Here is a 25,684-nt window from a genome sequence, read left to right on the forward strand (position 1 = left end):
ATTCCTGTACCCAAAATCAAACAGAAAGTTGCTTCAAAAGACAAAGATAAAAATGAGATGCAGAGATTTCCAAGTCAATAAAAATCTTCCCCTTTGTTTTCAGGACTCTGTTGAATCCTTGGATTAGGTAGAAATTTCAATATTTATGCACTCTGCACCATCTTTTCCAACATACACTCTCTGTGCAGTCTTGAGATGTTCTTACCCTGCCTCAGCCCCCTCAGTCTTGTACTGCCAAACCCAAGCTGACAGGGGCCAAAGTATGAATCAATTTATTGACTTCAGCAAACTGTGTCTAGGTGCTGAGGAAATAAAAATAAGTCAGTTATTGTTCTCAAAGATGTTACTTGGATCTATTTCACTGAATCCAGATAATTAATCTGGTCTTAATTAAAATCAATAATCATCTAACTCTTCTCCTGAGATGTAATTTTTACTCTGCCCTTAGTTTTTGTTATCAAAACCTTTTAATCCTATTATTAACCCTAAACCCTAAACCAGAAGAGGATGAGTCACCAACAAAGAGCTTTCTTCTAAATCAGTCCATTTTTCCCTAACTCTATTAAGGGTTCCTTCATTTTGTTTCTCTTTGCTTTTCTCAGTCAGACAAACATTTATTCCCATGAGCCCCACAGGAACTGGAAGAGCCAAGCATTGAATTCTCCCTTGGTCTCCTGCAACATCAGCAGAAGAGAGAGGCTGGTTCCAATTATGAAATCTTTATTCTTGGCTGTAATACAACAGGCCAAGAGATCTCAGCTGGATTCTCTGATCCTGGGTGGGGTGTTGGCGGTGCTGGCAGAGACCATGCACAGTGTTGGACTTGCTAATGACCGTGAGTGCACTAGATCAGAGAGGGGTCAAGGGAGAACACATATGGAGGCCTTTCCCTTCACGTTGCTTGGGTGGGCCTGGGTAATATTTGAGCAATTCCTCAACAAAACACCTGTTATTTCCTACCAGTCAGTGGTCCTGCATCTTTCATTTGAGTTTCCTTTGACTGCATCCTTGTTAGCTAAACCTTCATGTTTTCTCCACACCATGGGTACTGAGGTTTTCACCTCAAGCTCTGGAGAAAAAAGAAGTTAAGTTCCTTTTTCCAATTCTGTTTCACAAAAGGATGGAAATCTCTGGCTGGGAACTTGGGGAGGTTGGACCCCCCTCTTAGAAGCTAAACTGCAGGAGCGTTGGGGCTATGTTCATCTCTTCCCTTTTTTTCCAAAGAGTCTCCAAAGTCCCACTGGAGAGACAGAAAAGCCAAGACAACACCAAGTAGTGGCTTAGGGCAACAAAGGGCATGCAAACATGATGGCATTACTATGTTAATGGCCTCTTGTGAGCAACCTCCAGAAGATGCCAGGAGGATTCATGTATTTTTTTTTAATGGAGAACAGTTCCGCTTTCTATTTTACAGCTACAATTGCAAAGAAGGGCTCCTTAACGTGTTTCAAATGGTAGCCCGTGAAATCCCTAACTGACCGCACTGCCTTCTCCCGCCCGCCGTTTTATTATGTTTCCCAACTCTGTAGAACAAAGACTCCAAGTAGAGTTTAAGGCCTCCAGTGGCTGGGGCCGCTCTCAGCCTCCTAATCCCTGGGAGTCTGCAAGGAGAATGGCCTGTGGAGATGATGAATCAAATGTTTGCTTCACCTTTTATCCCCTTCCCCTTGAAGCTTTTCAGGTACCGTTTCATGGAGTGCTTTGATTAAGGCCTCCTGGATAGTAGGCTTGGGGTGTAACTCTTCAGCTCTAGGATGAAAGGGGTTGTGGGCTTATTCCCACACGATACTATTTCCCTGATGGGTTGATCTGTCTTTCCCCATGATCCAGGCTGTCCACAAAGACTGAAATGGAAAAATCATAGGCAGAAGGGAATTTGTTTTTAAAACTGGCAACCAGAATACTCATTTTTACTACTAATCAACCAGTATGAATTAATTAAGGACTTATTATATGGAAGGTACTGTAGCAGGCACTGGGGATGCCATTGAACCAGAGCTCTAAGTGAAGAACTTCTTTGACCAATTCAGATGATAAGTGTCAGAGAGAAGGGGGTATATTTGAGAGATGTTGCAAAGGTGAACTCGACAGACCTTGGCAACAGATTAGATTTAGGAGAAGAAGGAGAGATAGTGAGGAGTCCAGAATAACACCTAGGCTGCCAGGAACTTGGAAGGGTGGTGCTGCCCTCTGGAATAAGAAGACAATGTTTGTTTGGTGTATTATTATTGTTTAGTTAGGGCCATCTCTTCTTGAATCTATTTGGGGTTTTCTGGGTAGAGATACTGTAGTGGTTTGCCATTTCCTTCTCCAATTCAATTTATAGATGGGGAAACTGAGACAAATAGGATGAAATGACCTCCTAATAAGTATTTGAGGCTAGATTTTGAACTCAGGTTTTCCTGACTCTAGGTTTTGCATTCTGTTCATTGAGCCACCTAGCTGTTCCACCTGGTATATAACAGGAGCTTAAAAATACTCTCTTTTCCTCCCTTTCTCTTATCTCATTTGACTCTCACAACAACCCTGAACAGTATATGCTATTGTTATCATCCTCATTTTACAGTTGAGGAAACTGAGGCAGGAGTTCAGTGACTTACCCAGGTTCACACTGCAAATACCTTAAACTGGATTTTAAATTAAATGATTCCAGGCCCCTGTTCTATTATTCACCTATCTATGCTACCCAGATGCCTTTGATGAATTGGTGACTTTTACAAGCAAGAGCAAGAAAACCTTATGACAGATCCTTGAGGAACACTTACCTTTAAAGGGCAAGGCATGGAGGATAAACCCACAAATAAAATTTAGGAGGCCAGACAGGTAGGAGAAACCAATAGAATCACGAAAACCCAGAGAGGGAAGAATATGCAAAAGGAGAGGGAGGGCAACAGAGTCAGATATTCCATAGAGGTCAATGTTGGGAACCATTGTGTATGGGAGCAATGTGAATTATCATCACCTGGTATCTTGGAACATCAGAACTTTGTTTTACTAAGTGCCATGGGAGTGGGAGTGGATTAGGGTATGGGAAGGATATTTAAGCACTTGTATTCTGGTGAATAAATGGAGCACTTGGAGATCTTGTATTCCTTGTCTCCCGCCCCTCCAATGCTCACCTGGGGAAGATTGAGGGAGTCTAGAAGTGGGACTCAACATAAGAGTCCAGACAGGGACTGAACAGGTCAGGAAGGATGAAAACTGAGAAAAGGCCCCTGAATTTGGCAATTATGAGGAGACTGACAATTTTAGAAAGAGCCATTTGTGTTGAATGATGGGATCTGAAGCTAAACTGCAGTGTTAAAATGTACAGTAAGAAGAGAGGAAATGGAAGCAATGAAGGTGGACAGCTTATTTCCTTGAAAGTTTAGTTTTTAAAATGAGAACAGACATAGAATCATAATGTTAAAGGGTCATAGGATCAAAGTGGTTTTTTTGTTTGTTTTTCTAAGCAGGGAAAGAGCTAAAAGATTGGAAGACACTGAAGATTTTAGGAAAGGGGATGATTTCAGAGACATTTTATCCCTAAGGAAGAGGGGAAGGATAGAGTCAAAAGTGCAAGTAAAGGAGCTCATAACAAGGAGACCTAACAATTCTTTTGTAATATAACTTCAAAGATTATATGGTCTAATGGAAAAAGTTTGGATTTAAAGTCACTAGATATGGATTCAGAGGGTGAATCTTTAACTAATTATTTTTATGACATTGAGCAAGTCACTTAACTTCTTTGGCATTCAGTTTCCTCATCTGGAAAATTATGTATGGGGTGTGTGTGTTTGGGGGGAAGGGATTAGTTGGATGATTTCTAAGTTTCCTTTGAATTACAAACACTATGATATTCTGGTGTTGCTTCCTATGGCCATAGAAGCATTAAATTTTAACACTGGAGACCTCAGAGATTATCTACTCCAGTTTATTTCATTTATCAGACTTTATCTCTACTCTGAGGCAATATGATTGGTATGATGAATTTGAAATGAGGCCCAAGGTAGACCCAGACAAGAGGCTCCCAACCTGGTATATTTCCAATATCTCTAGAATTGAGGTCGTTCTCTTTTATTTTTCTATAATATCCTCTCCCTGGTGCCTTGAGTATCTTCAGTCATCTGGCTAAGATGCCCCCTCCCCAATTTTTTTGAAGTTCATTGAAATATATAAAACTCTTAAGGGAAGGAACTTTTTCTTTTTATCTTGTTAATTCCAGCATCTTGTACAGTTCCTGGGACATAGAAGGTGCCTAATAAATGCTTACTTTTGATAACTTCAGTGCAGGAGATCACAGTGATGATATCACAGACCGATCAATACTGTGTGGAGACTTCTAGATACAAACTGGTATTATAAACGTAAACTGGATACAAAGAGTCTTTCTTTCATTATGCTCAAGGGGTTTACTACTGGGACCAGAAGCTCATGGATGCCTTGTCCAAACCACTTCCTCCTCCTACCTGGATTGATCACGAGGCTTATGGTAAGTAAAAAATTATTTGTTTCTCCTCAGAATGGGTGGTTATCTGCTATAAATAAAGGAGTCATGAGATATATTTTTCATTCTGGGTCTGAGCCTAATTTCCGGTGGAACCTTGGTGAATTCACTAAACCTCTCTTCACAATAAGGAAAGGGGATTAGGTGGTCTTCTAAAAATTCAAGTTTAAAATATAATGTTTGGGGTGGCTAGGTGGTACAGTGGATAGAGCACCAGCCCTGGAGTCAGGAGTACCTGAGTTCAAATCCGGCCTCAGACACTTAATAAGTACCTAGCCCTGTGGCCCCAGGCAAGCACTTAACCCCATTGCCTAGCAAAAACCTAATATATATATATATATATATATATATATATATATATATATATATATGTAATTCTCTGTACCCCTTTCCCTTTTTTTTTGGTAGCAGGCAATTTCTATATGATCTCTCCTTTTCTTTAAGTGGTTTCCAAGCCCTGATTTAAGATCCCTAATCTTTCATATCAGACAATGATCAATTAGCTTCTCCATAATTTAGGTCTTTTGAGAATGAGGGCACTGCATGGGGGATATAAGTGAAGGATCTATAGAAAAGGGATAAAGGAATACAGGGGATAAGCTATTCTGTCTAAGGAAAGAGGGAAAGTAATTTTTTAATCCAAATGTAGGACTTTAAACTTATCCCTATTAAATTCTGACATCTCTGCTTCCTTTTAAAAATCAATTCAGAGTGTTTCTATCTGTAAACCAATTTCTTGATAAGCTCTCCTGATCACTGAGGAGGTCAGGTTTCCTCAGATCTTATCCCTTAATTCAGTCTAGGAGAGTGATGCTGTCCCTGGCAGAGTCATAACCAGGGTGGGTGACTGGGTCTCTGACTCAGAAACAGATATAGTTCAAAGATATCATATATAAATATATATATATATATATATATATATAATATGTATATGTATATGTATGTATATAAAACTATCTTTTATTTTGACATCTTTAATTCCAGATATTTCCCTCTACCCTTCCATAACTAATAAGTCTTAGAACAAAGAATAAACAAAAAGAACTAGCACATCTAATGGAAAATGCAATATTCCACAAAGAAAGGATAATTACAGTGTTCACTTTATTTTTTTTTTTGCTTTTTTCCATTTACAGTATAATAGACATTATGCATATTATTTTCTTGGTTCTGTTACTTCAGTTCTTAAAAGTCTTTAAGGAATCAAAATGTGGAGTCTTGAAAGCATTTAGTTTCCTTCAGCATCTGTAAAAACAATTGTGGTTAGTAAAAATAATTATTTAATACAAGGGTCTCTCAGATGGCACATTCTCTTCTCACCCTTCTTGCCCCACCCCTTGAAAGAACACCAAGAAAGTTTCTTTCAGGCCTATAACTTCAACTTTTCCGAGACTTCCCCTTACTGTCAATAATCAATAGTTTTCTAGGCTTCAGAATATCCTTGGGTCTTTGCTCACAGGGTCCCCCTTTCCCAAATAAATTTGTCTTCAAGGGCAGCTAAGTGATGTAGTGGATAGAGCACTAGCCCTGAACTCAAGAGGACCTGAGTTCAAATCTGCCTTCTGGCCTCAGACACTTAACACTTACTAGCTATGAGAGCTTGGCTCAGTCACTTAAACTTCATATCCATGGCCATCTCTAGTTGTCCTGATCCATATCTGGTCACTGGACCAGATGACTTCAGAGGAGAAAGTGAGGTTAACTTTGCACAGCCCTCCTTCGTTTAAAACCAGTTCACTTGCATGTCATGGCATCACATCCCTGATGTCATGGTCTTCTTTGAGAATCCAGGAAAAACATCGATCAATTAGGGCACCTTTTGGTTAGGGCTTTGATCATGATCTTTCTCTCAGTCACAAAATTCCTGGTTAGTTATTTTTGGCTGCCTCAACTTCTCTCTGATTCTTGAAATTAGAATATTCTAACTTTCATTCACTATAGCCTTTCAACCTGTTTTCTTTCACTTTTAGGCTTCTTTCTCATCCTCTACTTCATCTCCTATGATGCCTGTCATTCAGCATACCTTTGGGCCTCATTTCCCTTTCCCTTTTCTTCATAAAGAGAAACTTTCTAAAGATACTTTTACAGTTGAAAAAAGTATCCCCCATATAAAGAGAAAAGCAAAGAATGCAAATAAAAGTCATAATATAAACTAAGCTCATAGATCTAGAACTAGAAGGGAACTTTGAAACAATCTAGTTCAATTTCTTAATTTTATAGAAAGAAAATTAGAACCAAGCAAGCTTAAATGCTTTGTATAATAGCATACAGATATTGTGTCAGGCAGGATTTGAACCCAGGTCCTATGACTCCAGAGACAGTCTTCTTTCCTTTGCACTATGCCAGTCTATTTAGACAAGTTGCATGTGGTGAGGTTTTGCCATATTATCTAACCCTTTTGATGTTCATTGCTACTTGCTTAAGTGATACATTAGAAGCGTATAAAGAACAACAAGCTAGAACATATATTTAGCATGAAGCCAGATCGCAAGTAGTGGATACAGTGTCAGAGTTGGAACACCTGAGTTCAAATCCTACCTCAGCTATTTTCCTGCTGTGTGACCCTAGGCTTATCATTTAAACTCTTTCAGTCTTAGTTTTCTCATCAATAATAATGGTACCTGTCTCCCAGGGTTGTTGTGAAAATTAAATGAGATAATGTTTGTAAAGCATTTTGCAAATCTTGAAATGCTATGTGTATATCAGCTATCATTATCATTAACAATAATAATTTGTATCAATTATAATAATACATTCTTTAGAAAGAATAAATAATTCATAAGTAATAAATTATTGATTAATAATAATATATAATAAGAATATGGTACTTTAATTACATAGTATGCAATTTATTTTTGTTCTTTCCATTTACAGTGTAATAGATTGAGGAAGAGGAGCAGGAGAAGATGAAGAAGGAGAAGGGAGAAAAGGAAATCAAAAAGAAATTATTTAAGCAGAATCTGCCTTCTTCCCAAGATAGACTCTATCCACAGTCCCTAAGAACCTTTAATTCTTTCCCATTTGTTATTTAATTGAAGCCTAACTTTTCCCAAAGTCTCAAAAGCTACACTGTACACTAAAAAAAAATAAAAGTCTAGCTTTCTGATTGCATGCCCTTGGAGAATATTTAACAAAGGATCTTTAATTTGTTAATCTGTCCTTAGAATTTCCTATTCTCTGTCAGAAAACAATATTTGTAGTATAAAGGAAATATTTACCAATAATCTGATTTTAAACATGAAGAGTCAAAGGCTAAAGGGCAAAGAGCAAAATGGTCTCTTTGCCCAAATTTTCCTGCAATAGGAATCCCTACCAAAATACCATATTTTCCCATGTATAAGATGCACATTAATTTGGGGGCCCAAAATTTGAAAAAAAAATTATTATATAATGTTACTGAACTCAAGTTTTAGTCATCATAAAATTCATACAACTCATCACTGTCAAAACTCCCATCCGTTAGCTTGTCCTCATCTGTGTTTGATGACGAATCCCTGTCTCTGGAGAGGCTCTGTCTGCTCCTCTGCCTGGGTTCTGGTCTGGGGTTGACCACAAGCTCTCCCTGGGCAAGTCTGGTGCCTGGGCACATGCTCAATCCATTCCCTTTCATGAACCTGAAGCACCCGTTGTGTCTCCTTTGAAATCAGTCACTTCTTGTTCATCACAATTCTTCTGGTCTCCTGCTGAACCATCTTTGTGGACACAGGAATTCCATTGGCCCTTTGCTCTTCTATCCCTCTCTTCACTTCCCTCTCTAACTCAGATCATTTGGCTGCCTTGCCAAAGAAGGCCTCATGGCCTTCTTCTGCCAGGATGTTTTCAGTTGGGTTTCTTCTTCCCATAGCCAGTCTCAGATTGTTTTCTCAGTTGGAGGAGGACTACACTAAGCTTCAGCAGCCAGATTTCCATTCACTTTTTGCAAACTGGATCATTCTTTTTTTTTTTTAAAGATTTTATTTATTTTGAGTTTTACAATTCTCCCCCCCCCCATCTTACTTCCCTTCCCCACCCCCAACAGAAGGCAATTTTCCAATCTTTACATTTTTTCCATGGTATCTATTGAACAAAATTGAATGTGATGAGATAGAGATCATATCCTTAAGGAAGAAACATAAAGTATAAGAGATAGCAAGATCAGACAATAAGATATCATTTTTTTCTAAATTAAAGTTAATAGTCCTTGGTCTTTGTTCAAACTCCACACTTCTTTCTCTGGATATAGATGGTATTCTCCATTGCAGACAGTCTCAAATTGTCCCTGATTGTTACACTGATGGAATGAGTGATTCCATCAGGGCTGATCATCGCCCCCATGTTACTGTTAGGGTGTATAATGCTTTTCTGGTTCTGCTCATCTTACTCAAACTGGGTCACTCTGAACTTGAATTCAGCACTGTTTGAAAATCTTTTCTGAACATAACCTAATATACTGATAACAAATGTGAAAATGAGTGCAAAGACAACAAGAGTGAAAAAGTAGGAAATGCAAGTAAAAAAATCTCCAACCACTGTATAAGACACTCCCAGTTTTTAGACCCCAACTTTTTTGAAAAAGGGTAAATTTTATACATGGGAAAATATATTAAATAATTGTCCCCAGATACTATGATTGAGGAAAAACATTTCCAAAGAGGAAAAAAATGGGAAGATGGTGCCTTTGCTTCTGTCAGGATTGAAAGCCCTTCTCAAATAACCCCATGGAAGGTCTGTTCAGACATTACACTGCAAAATGTATCCATTGGAATACAGCTCAAATGGGTTAGCTCACAAAAGTCAACTAAACTATGAAACTTCTTTGATTTGGTTTAGACTGGTGATTTCATTGGTGCAGGGAACTCTGGGAAAGGAAATTCTCTTTGTCAGGGCCCATGTGTAACTCCTCTGTAGCTTAGAGAAAACTTAGTGAGAACATTGAGACATTAAAGAACTTGCCTGGGAGCGGCTAGGTGGTGCAGTGGATAGCACCAGCCCTGAAGTCAGGAGGACCTGAGTTCAAATCCAACCTCAGACACTTAATAATTACCTAGCTGTATGACCTTGGGCAAGCCACTTAACCCCATTGTCTTATAAAAAAACAGAGAGAGAGAGAGAGAGAGAGAGAGAGAGAGAGAACAAACGAGAGAGAACTTGCCTGGAATAATTTGGGCACCTGGGGTCTGGTTCTAGGCTGGCTCTCTGTCCACTCTGCCATTTGGCCTCTACTGAAATTGATAGGAAAAAGTCTTCCCTGTCAAAGGCCCATTGCCTGCCCACACTATGGAGCTCAATGGGAATATTATCCTTTCTATAAATATAATAATTATATTTAGCCAGCCCTTATGCACATATATATTATTTTATCTGATCCTCAGTTAGTAGGTGTTGTTGTTTTTTACAGATGGGGAAACTGAAGCCAGAGGTTAATTGACTTGCTCAGGCTCACACAGCTATTATATGTTTGAGACTGTATTTAAACTCAGGTTTTCCTGACACCAGACCTGGCTCTCTCTCTCTCTCTCCTGATCTACCAAGTTGCTCAGATGTATATCTTCTGCATCTCTACAGATGAGCCTGCCATTCAGTCTGACATTTTCATTCTATGTAACTCAATGGGAGGCCTTATGTAAATTATGTTCAATGGAGAAATGGCCCCAAAATATCTGAAATATTGCTCACAAGGTCAAAGATTCCTGTTTTTCCCTTTTGACTTAAATAATCTCCTAGTCAGATATTGTAGCCTTTTTTTTTAATCAGAGGAGTAACAAGTGATACTGGCTCCTCACCTAGAATGCTGCCTCTTTAGTTGCAGGTTTCAAGGCCAATTATAACCTTGAATGGAACTCACATTTCTCAGGGTTCTGAATTCATGTCACCTCATGAAGATGTCTGGAATCCCACCATTAATGCCACTAATGCAATGGTTCAAAATGACTGGTAATGACTATAGCATGAAATGTGATAAACTAAAAAGAATAGGGTATTTAGAGTGAATAACCAGCTACCCTTAAATATTGATGCTTCAAAACTTCTTAAGACTGAGATGAATGAGGGAAATAAGAATGATATATATATATATATATGTCCAGATTGTTCTCAACAGACCAGTTGCCCAATTACAAAAGCAAAGTGAATTTGAGATTTTAACTCAAGAAAGTTAATAAAACCTTATAGAACTATATAAGTTTAGCTATTATGATGATGAGGGGCAGCTAGGTAGTACAGTAGATGGAGTTCTGGTCCTGGAGGCAGGAGGACTCATCTTCTTAAGTTCAAATCTGGCATCAGACACTTTTTAGCTGTGGGACTCTGAGTAAGTCACTTAAGTCTGTTTGTCTCAGTTTCCTTATCTGTTAAATGAGCTAGAGATAAAAATGCCAAACCACTCCAGGATCTGGAAAGAAAACCCCAAATGGGGGGTCCCATAGATTTGGACAAGACTGAAAAACAACTGAATAACAATAAGGCATCATAGAGACTTAGTAAAATGAAACTTAGGTTAGAGTTTTGCAATAGAAAGGCAAACTTTGTTTAAAAGAAACAGAATGATATCCCTGTGGGAATATTACTGACATTCCTTCCAGATGAAGGATATGAATAATGAGATCACTGACAAGACAGATTGATGATGAATGACTTCAGCAATCTAGACATTTGTTGGCCTCTGTCCAATAAGCAGAGCCTCCTGATAAGTCCTTACATTTCTTCACTGATAATTCAGTTCTCAAAAGGTAGAGGAAGATTTTTACCAGCAAGATGGTGGGTTAGTTGCTTTCTGCAAACCTCTTCTTTTATTCACCTTCAGAAGAAAGAAATCATGATGCAAAGGTAGCAAACACAGAGCTAAGTCCACAAGATAAAAAGGTCCTGTTCTAAGGTAGGTCAAAGTGACCCTACCACCCTCCACTCATACATTACAGGAGAAAGCATACCAGATCCTGATGAGTCATATCAAGGAAGAGGAGAGAAGAAGAGATGGACTAAAAATTTGTTGGACAGTAAGTTGCCATGACCTGATAAAAGAAAGAATGGTAAAGCAATTGTTGTGAGTTCCATTCCTCAAACCTCCAGAGAAGACAAGGCAGGGACTCTCCACACCTGCAGCAAATCTGCCTTTTTAAGAGAAAAGTTCTCGGGCAGCTAGGTGGCGCAGTGGATAAAGCACCGGCCTTGGAGTCAGGAATACCTGGGTTCAAATCCAGTCTCAGACACTTAATAATTACCTAGCTGTGTGGCCTCGGGCAAGCCACTTAACCCCGTTTGCCTTGCAAAAACCTAAAGAAAAAAAAAAGAGAGAGAGAAAAGTTCTCAAAAAAGTCAAATATGCAAATAGATAAATGAGTAGAGAGAATCCCAGCAACAGGAAGAAGAATGAGTAAAAATTTCAATGAGAAACCAAGAAACAATTAGAAAATATTATAATGTGGAAGAAAAGGGATCACAGAGCACAAACAACAAAAAACTTCAGAACAGTTCAAAAGAGAGATAAAATTCATGAAATAAAAATTGGGAATGAAACAAATCAGAAACTAAAGCTCTCAGTGCATAAACCAGAGCTCTCAACATAAAATATAAAAACATAATAAGCAGAACAGGAATGTTGAATCCATGATGGAGGATCTCTCTAATCTAGAAGCTGGAGTGCATAAAATTTAATAGAACAAACATAATATTAACAGGATTCATAAATTTTGAATAAGTCAAAGTAAATGATCTAATATAAGACAATTCTCTAGAACTTCTGATTATATATCAACTAAGTATCAACTGAAAGAATCCAGAGATCACAAGAAAAAAAAATCTACATTTTAAATCATAGTGGTTAAGTTGAATTTCAGTGGCAAAAAATAAATTAGGCAGCACATACAGTGCTATGGTGGTCAGGAAAATGTGTTTTAGTCTGATAAAAGTCTGGGAGATCACAAGGATGGTGAGTGGAACAATAGAGCAGTGGACTGACATGACCTTTGAAGAAATGATTGTGGTACAAAAATGGTGAAGATCAATATGTGTATTGTACATATACATGCACAAATATTTAAGACAAGAACAAGAAAAAAGAACAAACCCCACTGGGAGATAGATGTTGCAAGGTTAAAAGAGGGTGGAGGAAGACAAGAATATTTTCTTTTCCAATTTCCCTTCCAAAAAATTTCAGTTTGAAAAGTAGAATAAAAAATATTTCAGAGATAGCTGAAACCCAAGAGAAGGGGGCACATAATAAAGATCACATAACTGCTCTAAATAAGTTCCGGTCACTTAGAGGTTTTAATCAGATATATCATCTTGGAACACCAGCTTTCATTGGGTGTACGAGCTTCAACAGTGCTAGGTGAGGTTAGCAATCCTGTGTTAGTGTTTTTAGGAATTCTCCAAAGAATGAGGTTTTGCAAATACAAATTACATATTAGGGAATCTAGTCAAAACTAAAGGAATAAGATTCCCAATTGAAACTTAAGTCATGGGGCGGCTAGGTGGCTCAGTGGATAAAGCACCGGCCCTGGAGTCAGGAGTACCTGGGTTCAAATCCGGTCTCCAGACACTTAATAGTTACCTAGCTGTGTGGCCTTGGGCAAGCCACTTAACCCCATTTGCCTTGCAAAAACCTAAAAAAAAAAAAAAAGAAACTTAAGTCATGAGAATTGGAGATCCAGGTAGGAAGGAAGAATACACTGTCAATAAAGCTGGGTAAAAGTACACAGAAACAGAATTGACTTATAAACCAGAGAAGGAAAATGTAGATAGGTGGATAGAAAATCAAAGGTGAATTATAGATTAATAGGGATCTAGAGAAGTCAATGTACCTTGATAGTTGGCCTAATCCCATCAACCTCCTTAGACTCTTTTTGTTTTTTAGGTTTTTGCAAGGCAAATGGGGTTAAGTGGCTTGCCCAAGGCCACACAGCTAGGTAATTATTAAGTGTCTGGAGACCGGATTTGAACCCAGGTACTCCTGACTCCAGGGCCGGTGCTTTATCCACTGAGCCACCTAGCTTCCCCTTCCTTAGACTCTTAATGGGCTGTCAGTCTAGACTCAACATGAGCTTGGACAAATTTCATTCCAGGCTACTGAAAGAAGTTGCAGGGTATTCCAAGAACTGAAAACCTGATCATGAGAATCAACTGAAGGATCTAAGTATGTTTATTCTGGAGAAGAAAAGACTTTGATAGGATCTGATTATAACTACCAAATATTTGACAGACTGCTACTCAAGAATAATTAGGGAGATGTTGAATGGTTCCAGGAGGGAAGAAATAGGACTGATAGATGTAAATCACAAGAAAATAAAAAAGAAATCCTTAATAATCAGAACTATGGGAACATGAAATTATTGGGGCAATGATTTTCCCATCTGCAGCAATATTCAGACAGAGACTATATGGACATGTGTCAAAAATTTGGTAGGAAGGAAATGAATGACTTCTAAAATTCCTTCTAATTCAGAGTATGATGCTATGAAGTAGAAACATATTTCAAATTGGCAAATTACTACAAGATTTACATTGCAATGGTTTACAGAACTTCACAGAATATTAGAGCTGGGAGAGGGAGGATAGAATCAATCCTTCACTTCATTTTTGTAGATAAACTAAGGTGTACAGTGATGACATAATTTGCCTGAGATTAAGCAACTAGTAAATGGCAGAGCTGGAATTTGAACCCAAGTCTTTTGTATCTGTGTACCATTTCCTTAACATTGGGTATCTTCCTCCAGGTTGCTTGAGTAAGAACTACTTTGAAAGCCTAAATTTTCTAGATATCTTTCAAATTTCTTCTCAATTTGCCTTTTTTTCCATATGTCAGTTTAAATCACATTTTTTTTTGTCTATTAGAAAGAAACTGTCAACACTTTCTTTTTGGAATATACATGCTTTTCTTCATTTTCAAAGACTACTTGTTATAGGTAATACAAAGTGGATTCTGAGTACTGCTACAAAAAGATGACACTTTGCTAAATATCAATAAAAGTAAGACTACCAGTGTGATGCCAAATTAAAATTCAGCATCAGACACTTAGTTTTATGACTGTGGGCAAGTCACTGAGCTTCCGTTTGCCTCAGTTTCCAGCAAAATGAGAATAATAATAGTATATTTATATCCCAAAGTTGTTATGAAGAGCAAGTGAAATAATATTTAAGTGCTGAGCATAATGCTGGCTCATAGTAGATGCTATATCAATGTTAATTACTATTATTATTAACTCAATGAATTTTTATTATATACCCTGGATATACAGTACACTTAATAAAGATTTGAAATGAAATATTTAAGAAAATCAAATGAAATGTTCATTTCATTCAAAAATGAATTTAAAAAGTTAGTCTTAATTAACCTCTTGTAGTATCATTCCCTTGGAGTGATATAATATGGTCATAGATAAGTAAATAAAATGGATTTTGAGAAGTAAGATAGTTAACAGGCATAGTGTGGGGATTGGTGGCAAGGAAGGTTTTTTGTGGTGTGTGAGCTGAGCCTTGAAGGGAGATAAGAATTCTAGGAGGCAGAGATGAGGGCAAAAGGAAAGGATTATGAATTTATAGGTGAGGGGTGTATATTACTGGCACAATGATCAGGTTAAGGATAATAATATATTGCCCTGCAGCCATCTTTCAGGGAAGCAAACCCTCTGGAGAAAGGACCCATCATTTCTACCATCACCAACACAGACACCAACCAACTGCCACCGATGTGCAGGTAAACCCAAGAGACAGTCATCCCTCCTACTCCCAACTATCACCTCTGCTCCCAACCTTTCTGATGCCATCATCTAGAAGAACCCTAACAATTCTCTCCATAGTTATAAATTTGTTTCCTCAGAAGTCACAGTTATTGAAAATCTACAAAAGGCAGTTCTTGCCACCAATCTTTGGCAACATCAAATGGTTCATTGTCAGAAACAGAGAGTATTTTATTAATAGAATTGATGCTTCTAAAGAAGATGCATTACCATTTATTTTGTAATTACATTTCTAAGGAACACTGAGTCTTTTTATTTGACATCATTAGAATGTGAACCTCCTGAGAGAGAGGAATGTCTTGCTTTATTATCCTCACCATTTTGCACATCTTTAAAAAAAAAATTGTTAGATCTTGGAATCAGGAGGATGGGAGTTCGAATCCAGACTCAAACAATTGCCACTTACTAGCTGCAAGTCACTTAATACTGACTACTTCACATTTAGGGCCATTTCCAGTAGCCCTGATTCATATCTGTCCACTGGATCCAGATGGCTCTGGAGGAGACAGTGAGGTGGGTGACTTACCACATTACTTCTGCACTCAAATTCAATTCATATGCCTGTCATAGCATTACCTCCCTGATGTTGTGGTCTTCTTCGAAAATTAAGGAAAAAATTATTATTACCAAGTAAATTTGTTTTCAACTAAGAGTAGAGGAGCTGGACTATGGACTTCTCTATAATAAATGTGTTTGAATGAATCTTCTTGACACCTGTTCCCTTATCCTTATTTTGGCAACAGAGCTGGATTGAATTCCTTATATTCTGAAATAACTTTTAATAAAACCACAATGTCAAATGAAACACTTATACTCTTCATTAATTTTCTGAAACAAATTAATTTTTTTTTAGTTTTTTGCAAGGCAAACGGGGTTAAGTGGCTTGCCCAAGGCCACACAGCTAGGTAATTATTAAGTGTCTGAGACCGGATTTGAACCCAGGTACTCCTGACTCCAAGGCTGGTGTTTTATCCACTGTGCTACCTAGCCGCCCCAATAAATTAATTTTTTTGAGAGGTGGTGGTAGTCTTACCTTGAAGAATCAGACCAGCTTCCTCAATGGTATAATTGAACATGGAGAATGGAGCAAGTGGAGACTTGGCAATGACAATCTATACACAAACACATTTGACCAGAGTTTAGTTAAAGGAATGCCAATCTGGGTTTTATACAATGAATTAAGAGCAGTATTGAGAAATAGAAGTAATGATACTTTCATTTATCTATTTATCTATCTATCTATTTATTACCAATATACCAGAACTTTTTTACCAGCAGACCAAGGGTTGACTCCCCCCTCTACTAAATGGGGTCATTATCACTCATGATTTTACTTCAGTTTTATCTATTCACTATTGAAAGAATAATTATAGCAAGCAAGTCAGGAGCTGAGGCCTTGGTCTGGCCCAGTGATCTCTGAAAATGTCCTGGAAGACTGACCTTTAGTATTCATCTGCCATCCAGTATGACCTCAATGGCTTTTTCTAGTTTTCTCCCTATCTCTATAATGGAGTACAGTGGACAGAATACTGATTCTGAAGTCAGAAAGACTATCCTCCTGAGTTCAAATATGGCTTCAGACATGAGTTATATGATTCTGGGCAAGTCACTTAATACAATTTACTTCAATTTCCTTACCTATAAAATGAATTGGAGAAGGAAATGGCAAACCCAACCAGCATTTCTGTTAAGAAAGCCCCAACTAGAGTCATGAAGAGTCAAACACAATTGAAAAAACTGATTGAACACCAGCAACAATTCCTGTAATAATCAATTATCAGCTATTTAAGAGAAATGATCAAATAAAACTATCAATCATCTCCCCTTCTTTCATTCCTATCCTCTTCACCTGTATCCCATCATATACCACTCCGATCTTATCCACCTTTTCCACTCTGTCATCTGGAATTCCTGTACTATAATGAACAAAATTCCCTTTCTTCTGGACCTCTTTCTTTCACATTACTTCCATCTCCTACCTCTTTATGAAAACTAGCTCTCCCCTAACCATTCTATAATCTCCACTTATTCTCACCATCATAGGATGCACATTATCTCATTTTTCACCACATAATGATCCCAGATGGAGAACTGAAATACTCTTTGCTACCAGAAATGACTTCAAGTCTCTCCCTTCACCTCCATTTCTCTACAAACTCTTTCTTCTTTGAAGTTCATTCAACCTAAAATTTCCACCTAATCCAAACCATGGTGTACTACAATGTGTCCCAGGTTTTCTCCATCTTTTTTAAAGTTCAACACTTGTATTACTGATTTTCTCTCCTCCTCAACTCCCCAACCTCTACTAAAGGATTTTAGGTCTTACATTGATATTCTCTCTAAATTTCTCCCTTCCCAATTCCTCAGTTTCCTTAAATTTCATGACCTATTTTGTCATTCCACCAGTCACACATTGGGATGTCAAATCCTAGATCTTCTCATAACTATAAGTATTCTACTTTCTTAATTAGAAACTCTGACATTCCTTTATTGACCCTATGTCTCAAACTTCCTAAAATTACTCATCACCCTCATTTAGATCTCCACACTGCAACTCTTCAGGCCATTCTCATCTCTAACTTCACTTTCTTCCCTTTCTAACATTGACTTCATTTTAGTCATTTCAACTCTATAAGGTCTTATGCTCTTGAATACCTGGCCCCTTTTTCCTATTGTTATTAACTCTTGCCAAATCTAAGTTCAGTACTATTCCCACATTTGCTTCTTTTGTTTTTATTCTCACATTGATGAATTAAGTGGAAGAAGTCACCCAACTATCATGGACTAGGCTCAATATAAATTTGAGCTATCCAACTTAAACTGAATTACATTGTATCAAGTCCTTTTATTCCTCCTTAACTGATTTCTTATCTTACTCTCAAGAGCAATTTCAAACTTTCTCCTCCATCCTTAAGCTTCCCATACCTCTTCCTGCCCCTCTTGAGGCAATTAATTGAGGAAGAGGACCTTGTCTCTTACCTTTCAGAGAAAATTGAGGCCATCTGATATGAATTCCCTCTCTTTTCTTTCTTTTCATTTCAAAACCCTTTAACCATCACCTTTCCCCCAGTATCTGATAAAAAGGTATCTCCTCTCCTTGCTAAGGTCAATCCCACCATAATGTCCACCTGGCCCCATTCCTTTCTGACTTCTCTAGTCCATGGCAACTCTATCATTTCCCACATCTAAAATTTCCTCTTTTTCTTATATTTACTAGATTCTTTCCTATTGTCTTTAAACAGTATCTCTAACTTGTTTTTGTTTTTTGCAAGGCAGTGGGGTTAAGTAATTTGCACAAGATCACACAGCTAGCTTAATTATTAAGTGTCTGAGGCAGGATTTGAACTCAGGTCCTCCTGACTCCAGGGTTGGTGCTCTATCCACTGATCTACCCAGCTGCCCCATAGCATTCCCATTCTTAAACAGCCTTCACTCTATCCTACTATGCCCTCAAACTATCATCCTATATATTTTCTGCCTTTCCTAGACAAACTCCTTGAGAAAAAGCTGCCTACAGTTATTTACCTTCACTTTCTTTTACTCTCACACATCTTTTACACAAAACTTTTTCAATCTAGACTTCATTTACTAAACTAAATTTATCATTGATCTCTTACTAAATCTGATTGTCTTGTCTCTGTTCTTATCCTTGATCAAGTTATCACATTTAACACTATTGACCAGCCTCTCGCCTAGATTCTCTCTGTAGTATTCATGATACTATCCTCTCCTGGTTATTCTACTGGTCTGTGATCTCCTTTGCTAGATCATCATCCATATCAGGATCTCTAACTTTGGCTATACCAAAGCTTTTGTATTAGGTTCTCCTCTCCACCTCCCTCCCTCCCATGATCTCTGGGTCAATATTCTTAAATGAAAGAGGCTAAATATCCATTTCAAACCTGGATATCTTGCATCTTGTAACTCTCTCCTAAGCCATAACTATGACAATATGTCTGGGGCTTTTCCCAAAAAATAGGAAATTTAAAGGGCATGGGAAAAGACCACCCAGGGGATTCTCCTTTCCCACCCTTTCCTGGATGCTTCTTCCCCTCTGCCTCCTTACATGAAATAATGATTGTGAATTCTCTATGTAGTTGGTACTATATAAATGTTAGCCATTGCTAATTATCATTACCTATAACATTCTTTAGGCTGAGCTAGGTGTTTTAGTTAGTTACAATAGGAGTAGATAATTTTAGATAGAGGAAAATTCTATTCTAACTACCATCTATATCCTAAATTATTATCAATTGTCTTGGAAAGGCTTACCAATGGTAACAAGGTAGATAATCATGGAGAAAGTATGGACAAACTGTTGTGATCCTTGAACCTTCCTCAGAAAAAGCAATCAAAAACATTATCTTATGAAAGAGGTAAGATTAGAAGTGCTACATTTACATACACACACACACACACACACACATCCAGAGAATAGTTAGTCAAGATACCATGAACTGTGCTAATCTCTGGGGATACAAAGGAAGGCAAAAGACAGTGAACTTTTATGCAATTTTTCTTTTATGCAGGTTTTCTAAAGATCATAAAAGGAGGGGTAATCCACTAGTCCAGTGGATTTTTGAGCAGTGATGTTAGGATAAGAACATTTGTAAACACACACACACACACACACACACACACAATGGCATCATAATGAGTAGAGAATGGGGGACAAACTCAGGAAAACCTGAGTGTGCCAGCTACAGATGTGTGCTAGTTATGTGACCCTGTCACTTCACCTCTGTTTGATTCAGTTTCTTCAGATAGCACTTATCAAGGTTGGTCTGAGGATCAAAATATTTGTAAAGTACTTGGCACAATATAGGTACTTAAATGCTTATTTTATTCCTCTACCTTCTACCTTTCCTCTTTTCTTCCTTCCTTTACCCCTTCCTTTTCATCTTCCTCCCTGTTCCCATATCCTTTTCTTCCTTTCTTCTTCTCTTTCTTCCCACTTTCCTTCTTTCCCACCTTCCTCCTTCATTCTCTTCCCATCTTCTTTTTTCTTCCGTTTTCCTTCCCTTCTTCCTATTTTCCTTCCTTCCTTCCAGTTTCCTTCCTCCCTTCTCTTCCTGTTTTCTTTTCTAATTATTCTAGTCCAAAGGAAAACAAAATCTAACTAACCCTTGTAGTCAATTTCAAAGATGTTCAGTTTAGGTGCCCATCCCCAACATTGGATGTGATTGTTGTAAAACACTAACCCATCTTCTTTTCACTATTCTGCCCACAAGAAGCCCATCACAGTTCCAATAACATTGTGAAGTCCTCCCACTCCCATACAAAGATAGATATGCTGTGTGTGGAATCCATTTGGAACCTCTGTGGCTTGGAGGCTTAACTAAGGCTGATAACTATCCAGTAACAAATGCAGACACAGAGCTCAGAAAACTTTCAGAGGCAGGCTTTGGATCCTTGATATGGTAGACATCCAAAGCAGTTTTCTGAGAATAAATGGATTTTTGAGTATGCTGTTGCCACTTTTGATCAAACTGACCTGCCAATCCAACTCAAGTTCCCATTCCCACCCCGCCCCCAGTCTTATATTATCATTATTTCTTTCTAAGGCATTGTCTAGGTGCAACCTCATTTGGGAAGCCTTATCTGATCTCTATAGTCTCTAACATTCTCTTTCTCCTCATATTATTTTATCTTTACTTTTCTACTGTGTCTTCCTGTAAAATGTAAACTTCTTTGAAGGTAGTGAGATTTTTGAATTTCTGTCTTTGTTTCATCAGCTGGAACAGATACAAAGTTCTCTCTCTCTCTCTCTCTCTCTCTCTCTCTCTCTCTCTCTGGTTTTTGCAAGGCAATGGGGTTAAGTGACTTCTCCAAGGTCACACAACTAGGTAATTATTAAGTGTCTGAGGCCAGTGATCTATCCAGTGCCAGTATCTGCCCTGCACAGTAAGTTCTTAATAGATGCTTGCCCTTTTGCTGTGAACACTTTTTATCCTGAGTTCATATCATCCTATTGTGTTAGTTTCTGAATACATGAGTTACATTCTTCTTTGAGCTGGAAATTAATCTTAGAAGCTTTGAGAGAACTCTTTTCCCTTTGCTGACCTATAAAACTGGGTTCTATCACCTTGATACCATTGCATTATATGAGATAGAATATGACAAATCTTCTCTTAATTCATGTTCCTCTTCTTTTCTCCCCCAAACCTGACTCAGGAAATTCACTTCCATTCATCAATCAATCACCAAACATTTATTAAGCATTTACTATGTGTCAGACACTTGCTAAATATTGATGGCACTGTATTAAGTACTGGATATAAATCCATCAGGAAACCTTCCCTAATTGATTCAGTCTTAGATGCTTGACATTTACTAGCTGTGTGACTCTGGGCAAGTCACTTAACCCTGATTGTCTCGCATACAGGACCATCTCCAGTTGTCCTAATTTATAGCTGATCAATGGACCCAGGTGGCTCTGGAGGAGAAAATGAGGCTGGTGACTTAGCACAGCACCCCCTCACTCAAATCCAATTCACATGCATGTCATGGCATCCCCTCACTAACATCAAGGTCTTCTTCAAGAATGAAGGACAAATGTCATTTTCTGCACAGAGGCAATAAACACAAGAAACAGGCAATGTAAATTTTTTTTTAGGTTTTTTTGCAAGGCAAACAGGGTTAAGTGGCTTGCCCAAGGCCACACAACTAGGTAATTATTAAGTGTCTGAGACCGGATTTGAACCCAGGTACTACTGACTCCAGGGCCTCCCCCAGTGTAAATATTTTTAGTTTCATTTTATAGATATGGAAACTGAGACTAGACAATATTAAAGTATATACCTATGAACCAACAACTAGTGAATATCAGAGCAAGGACCTGAACCTGGGTTTTCCAGCTTTCATGTAATGTTGTTATATAATATTCTTAGACTTGCCTTATACATGTGTAATCTGATTCTCCAACTGTATTATAAATTTCTTGAGGTCATGGATCATTTCTTTTTATTTATTGTGCATCCTCCAAGTATCTTGAACAATGTTTTACACAACACAGACATTCAACAAACTGATTGGCACTTCCTGGATATTCTATTCTCCATCCCTTAAAGGTATATTCTTCTTACTTCTGTTTTATCAAGACAATCATACAACATGGTCCACAGACAAAACTGTGAAACATATTGGCAAGTCTCATTTTCAGTAACTTTCCTCTTCCTGACATTTCCTTTAGGTATTATGTCCTGCTTAGAAGCAGTCAACTACTTCTTCCTTAAGATATTAGCAGATAGATCACTAATCAATGGGTATTGGAAATGCTAATTTGGAGTCAGAGGCCCTAGACTTGAACACAGGCTCTAATGCTTATGACCTGTGTGACTTTGGTCACATTACTGGTACTCTCTAAGGCCTCAGTTTCCCTATCTATAAAATGTGATGCTACCATTTAGGTGCATTACTTAACTCTTTTAAGATTTTTCCTGGCTTTGACCAGAGGAGGACAGGATAGAGAAGGATCATATGATCTTATGACTTAGGGAATTATTTCTCCCATGGGTACCATTTTGATTAGGAAGGCTCTAAGTAATTTTGTCTTAGGTACACTAATATTATGCAGACTGAAGACTCTTTGAATCATGTTCCCTAAGAGAGCTAAATAGGGACAAAAGAAGCCTTCTCACTGTCTCTGTAGTCACATCATGTAAGCAACTGTCCCTTCCTAGAGAACTCATATAGTTCAAGTCCCTCCCCAGGGTAACCTGGCAAGTTGGAGAAGGATGCATAACATCAAGTAAAATCTAAGAAAGTGAAAGGGGGGGCTAGGTGGGCAGGAATACCTGAGTTCAAATCCGGCCTCAGACACTTAATAATTACCTAGCTGTGTGAATTTGGGCAAGCAACTTAACTCCATTTGCCTTGGAAAAAAACTTAAAAAAAAAGTGAAGGGAATTAGTTGGGGCACGAGTGAAAGTTGACTCCAGTTATTGACTACAGCTACCCCAAAGGCCCACAAGTGCCCTGCTGGGCTCAGGAATGTTAGATAGGAAAGTAGATTACCCAGCTAGGTCTCTGCCAAGATGCTTAACGTGGGCAGGTCTAAAGTCATCTTTGTTTGGTTTGAACTTGTTACAGTGACACTTTTTTCCCTTCTCTTTTTATTTTTTCTGGCCAGACCCAACTACAGGAGATGCTGGAAGTGGAAAGGGGATGAAGAATAAAACAGATTTTATGTAGGAAGGTTTTTTGTCCCCAGGATGATGAGGTACAGTATCACAGTGCTTTCCATTTAAAATATAGATGTTTGATAGTTTTTCTACATGTGGGTGGATTAGGGGCTTGTGCCTCTCCTCTTTAATCTTTCATATCATGGACATATTGAGCTTTGGACTTGGAGTCAGAAGATCTGGCTCTAACATTTGGTTACTATGGCAAGAGCACTAGATTTGGATTCTTGAGAATAGTTCAGCTAATAAGCATTGACTGTGTGTAGAGTCATAGCTAGGTGGTACAGTGGGTAGAATGCCAGACCTGGAGTCAGGAAGACTCATCTTCCAGAGTTCATTTATGTGACCTCAAAAAAGTTATTCCTCTCTCTCTGGGACTCATTTTCCTCAATAAAATGAAGACATTGGACTAAATGATCCTTAAAAAGACTTCCACATGTATTTCTTTGCTTTTCTATCGATGAGTCTATGAATAAGTCTAACCTTTCTGGCTCAATTTTCTCAGCTATAAAATGAAGACAATAATATTTGAACCAACTAGAGTAATTGGGAAGAGGGAATTTTGTGAACTATAAAACACAAGACAGATGTGGAGCCATATTCTTTTCCCTTTGGGATTCATTTTGGTTTCACTTATCATATATATATATATATATATATATATATATATATATATACATACATACATATATATCTTATAAATTATTTTACAATAAAGCAATTTGAGTGCATTTCATATCTTCTTCCTACTCATGAGGTCAGGGGTTGTGTCTATTCTAAACTCTTTATCACGTTCCTATTCAAGTCTCAGAATACTCTGTTGTTAGTTGGTCCTTTCTTCTGTATCTTCATTACTCTATTTGGAATTTTCTTGGCAAAGATAGTAGAATGATTTGCCATTTCCTTCTGCAGTTCATTTTATAGATGAAGAACCTCAGTTTTTGCTTTTCCTAGAGTCATATAATTATTAAATGTCTTAGGTTAGATTTGAACTCAGGAAGATGAGTCTTCTTGACTCTATGTCTAGCACCCTATTCACTGCACCACCTAGTTATGACTCTACATATAACCAGTACTTATTAAACATATCTGTTGTACCCCCCATATTATTGTCTTTATCAGGATTTCCAAATAGGTATATTGTACATGTAGTTGTTTATAGCATCAATAACATTGTTATTATATTCTAACCAATCCCTATATAGTCATAAAATCCTATGTCTCATTTCAGTTAGACATTCATCGTTCCTATGGAATTCCCATGGAATGTTGGTATTCAGTAATATCCGACAATTCTTGACCCCATTTTGGGATTTTCATGGCAAATAAAGTGGAGTAGTTTGCTCCAATTCCTTCTCTAGCTGATTTTATAGAGAAAGAAACAGGGTTAAGTGACTTGCTCAGGGTCACACAGAAAGCATCTAATAAGGCCAGGTTTAAATTCAGTTTTTCTGACTCCAGGTCTGGCAATCCATCCACTGTACTAGCTGACCAAAATGTATAACAGTTCATTATTACACAACTTAAAGACAGGGACTTTGTTGTAGCAACAAAGAATCTAGTGTGGGATGCCTGTGTGGGGATAGCTTAATAAAGTAATTAGGCTTATTTTGAATGGTGTTTCTAATTTTTAAAAGCTATAGCCCTCTGGGTTTGCCTATGATCCTCGTTATAGAGTGCTAACTAGGGAAAAGTAAGTTCTGCCTAGGACTGTAGATCTGAACAGGCAGCTGGGGAATGTTATTTTCTTTTCAAGCTTTCCCTTTTTTCTAGTTTCACTGCCAGGTTTCTTTTTTGATCCCTTAATGACTCCTTGCAATTCATTCCCTTCCCCCATTCCTCTCTTTCTCTTCCATGATCACACATTTAGCTATTTGAAAGGGCTGTAGTTTGGAAATCAGGGGAGGTGGGTTTAGATGCCTGCTTCTCTGCTCTTTATTTCCTTCATGACCTTAGAAGAGTCATTCAGTATCTTTAGGTCTTTATTTTGTTATCCACAAGATAACAGATTTAACTAGATGGCTTCCAAGTCTTCTACCAGTTCTAAATCTTTTTTTTTTAACAACTTGAGTGTGGATGAGATGACTGCAGCAGAGCTGGAGGGTGTAGACCACTGTTAACTGAAGTGGCAAAAAAGACCTAAACCAGAGAAGAGATTAATAAGGAAAAAAAGTCAGAGAAAAGGCTTGGCTTCTCCTTCCTGGTCCTTTCCCTCTGTGCTACTATGTCCAAAATGTACCCAGTGCAGGGGACAGGACTAAAGAAAATCTGAAGGGGTCATCTCCACTTCTCTCCCTTCA

At 38.0% G+C, this 25,684-nt stretch overlaps 1 protein-coding gene across 1 annotated transcript in view; it reads right to left on the reverse strand.

Moving 5' to 3' along the window:
• Positions 1 to 5,571: 5,571 nt before the first annotated feature.
• Positions 5,572 to 25,684, reverse strand: part of RAD51B (RAD51 paralog B) — an 832,520-nt gene continuing 812,407 nt past the window's right edge. Inside the window, 2 exon segments of the mRNA XM_074236283.1 lie at positions 5,572 to 5,731; positions 16,235 to 16,313. Coding sequence (XP_074092384.1) covers positions 5,715 to 5,731; positions 16,235 to 16,313 — 96 coding nt within the window. The 3' untranslated portion in view covers positions 5,572 to 5,714.

This window comes from Macrotis lagotis, chromosome 4 (genome assembly GCF_037893015.1).
Source record: "Macrotis lagotis isolate mMagLag1 chromosome 4, bilby.v1.9.chrom.fasta, whole genome shotgun sequence".
Taxonomy (NCBI): domain Eukaryota; kingdom Metazoa; phylum Chordata; class Mammalia; order Peramelemorphia; family Peramelidae; genus Macrotis; species Macrotis lagotis.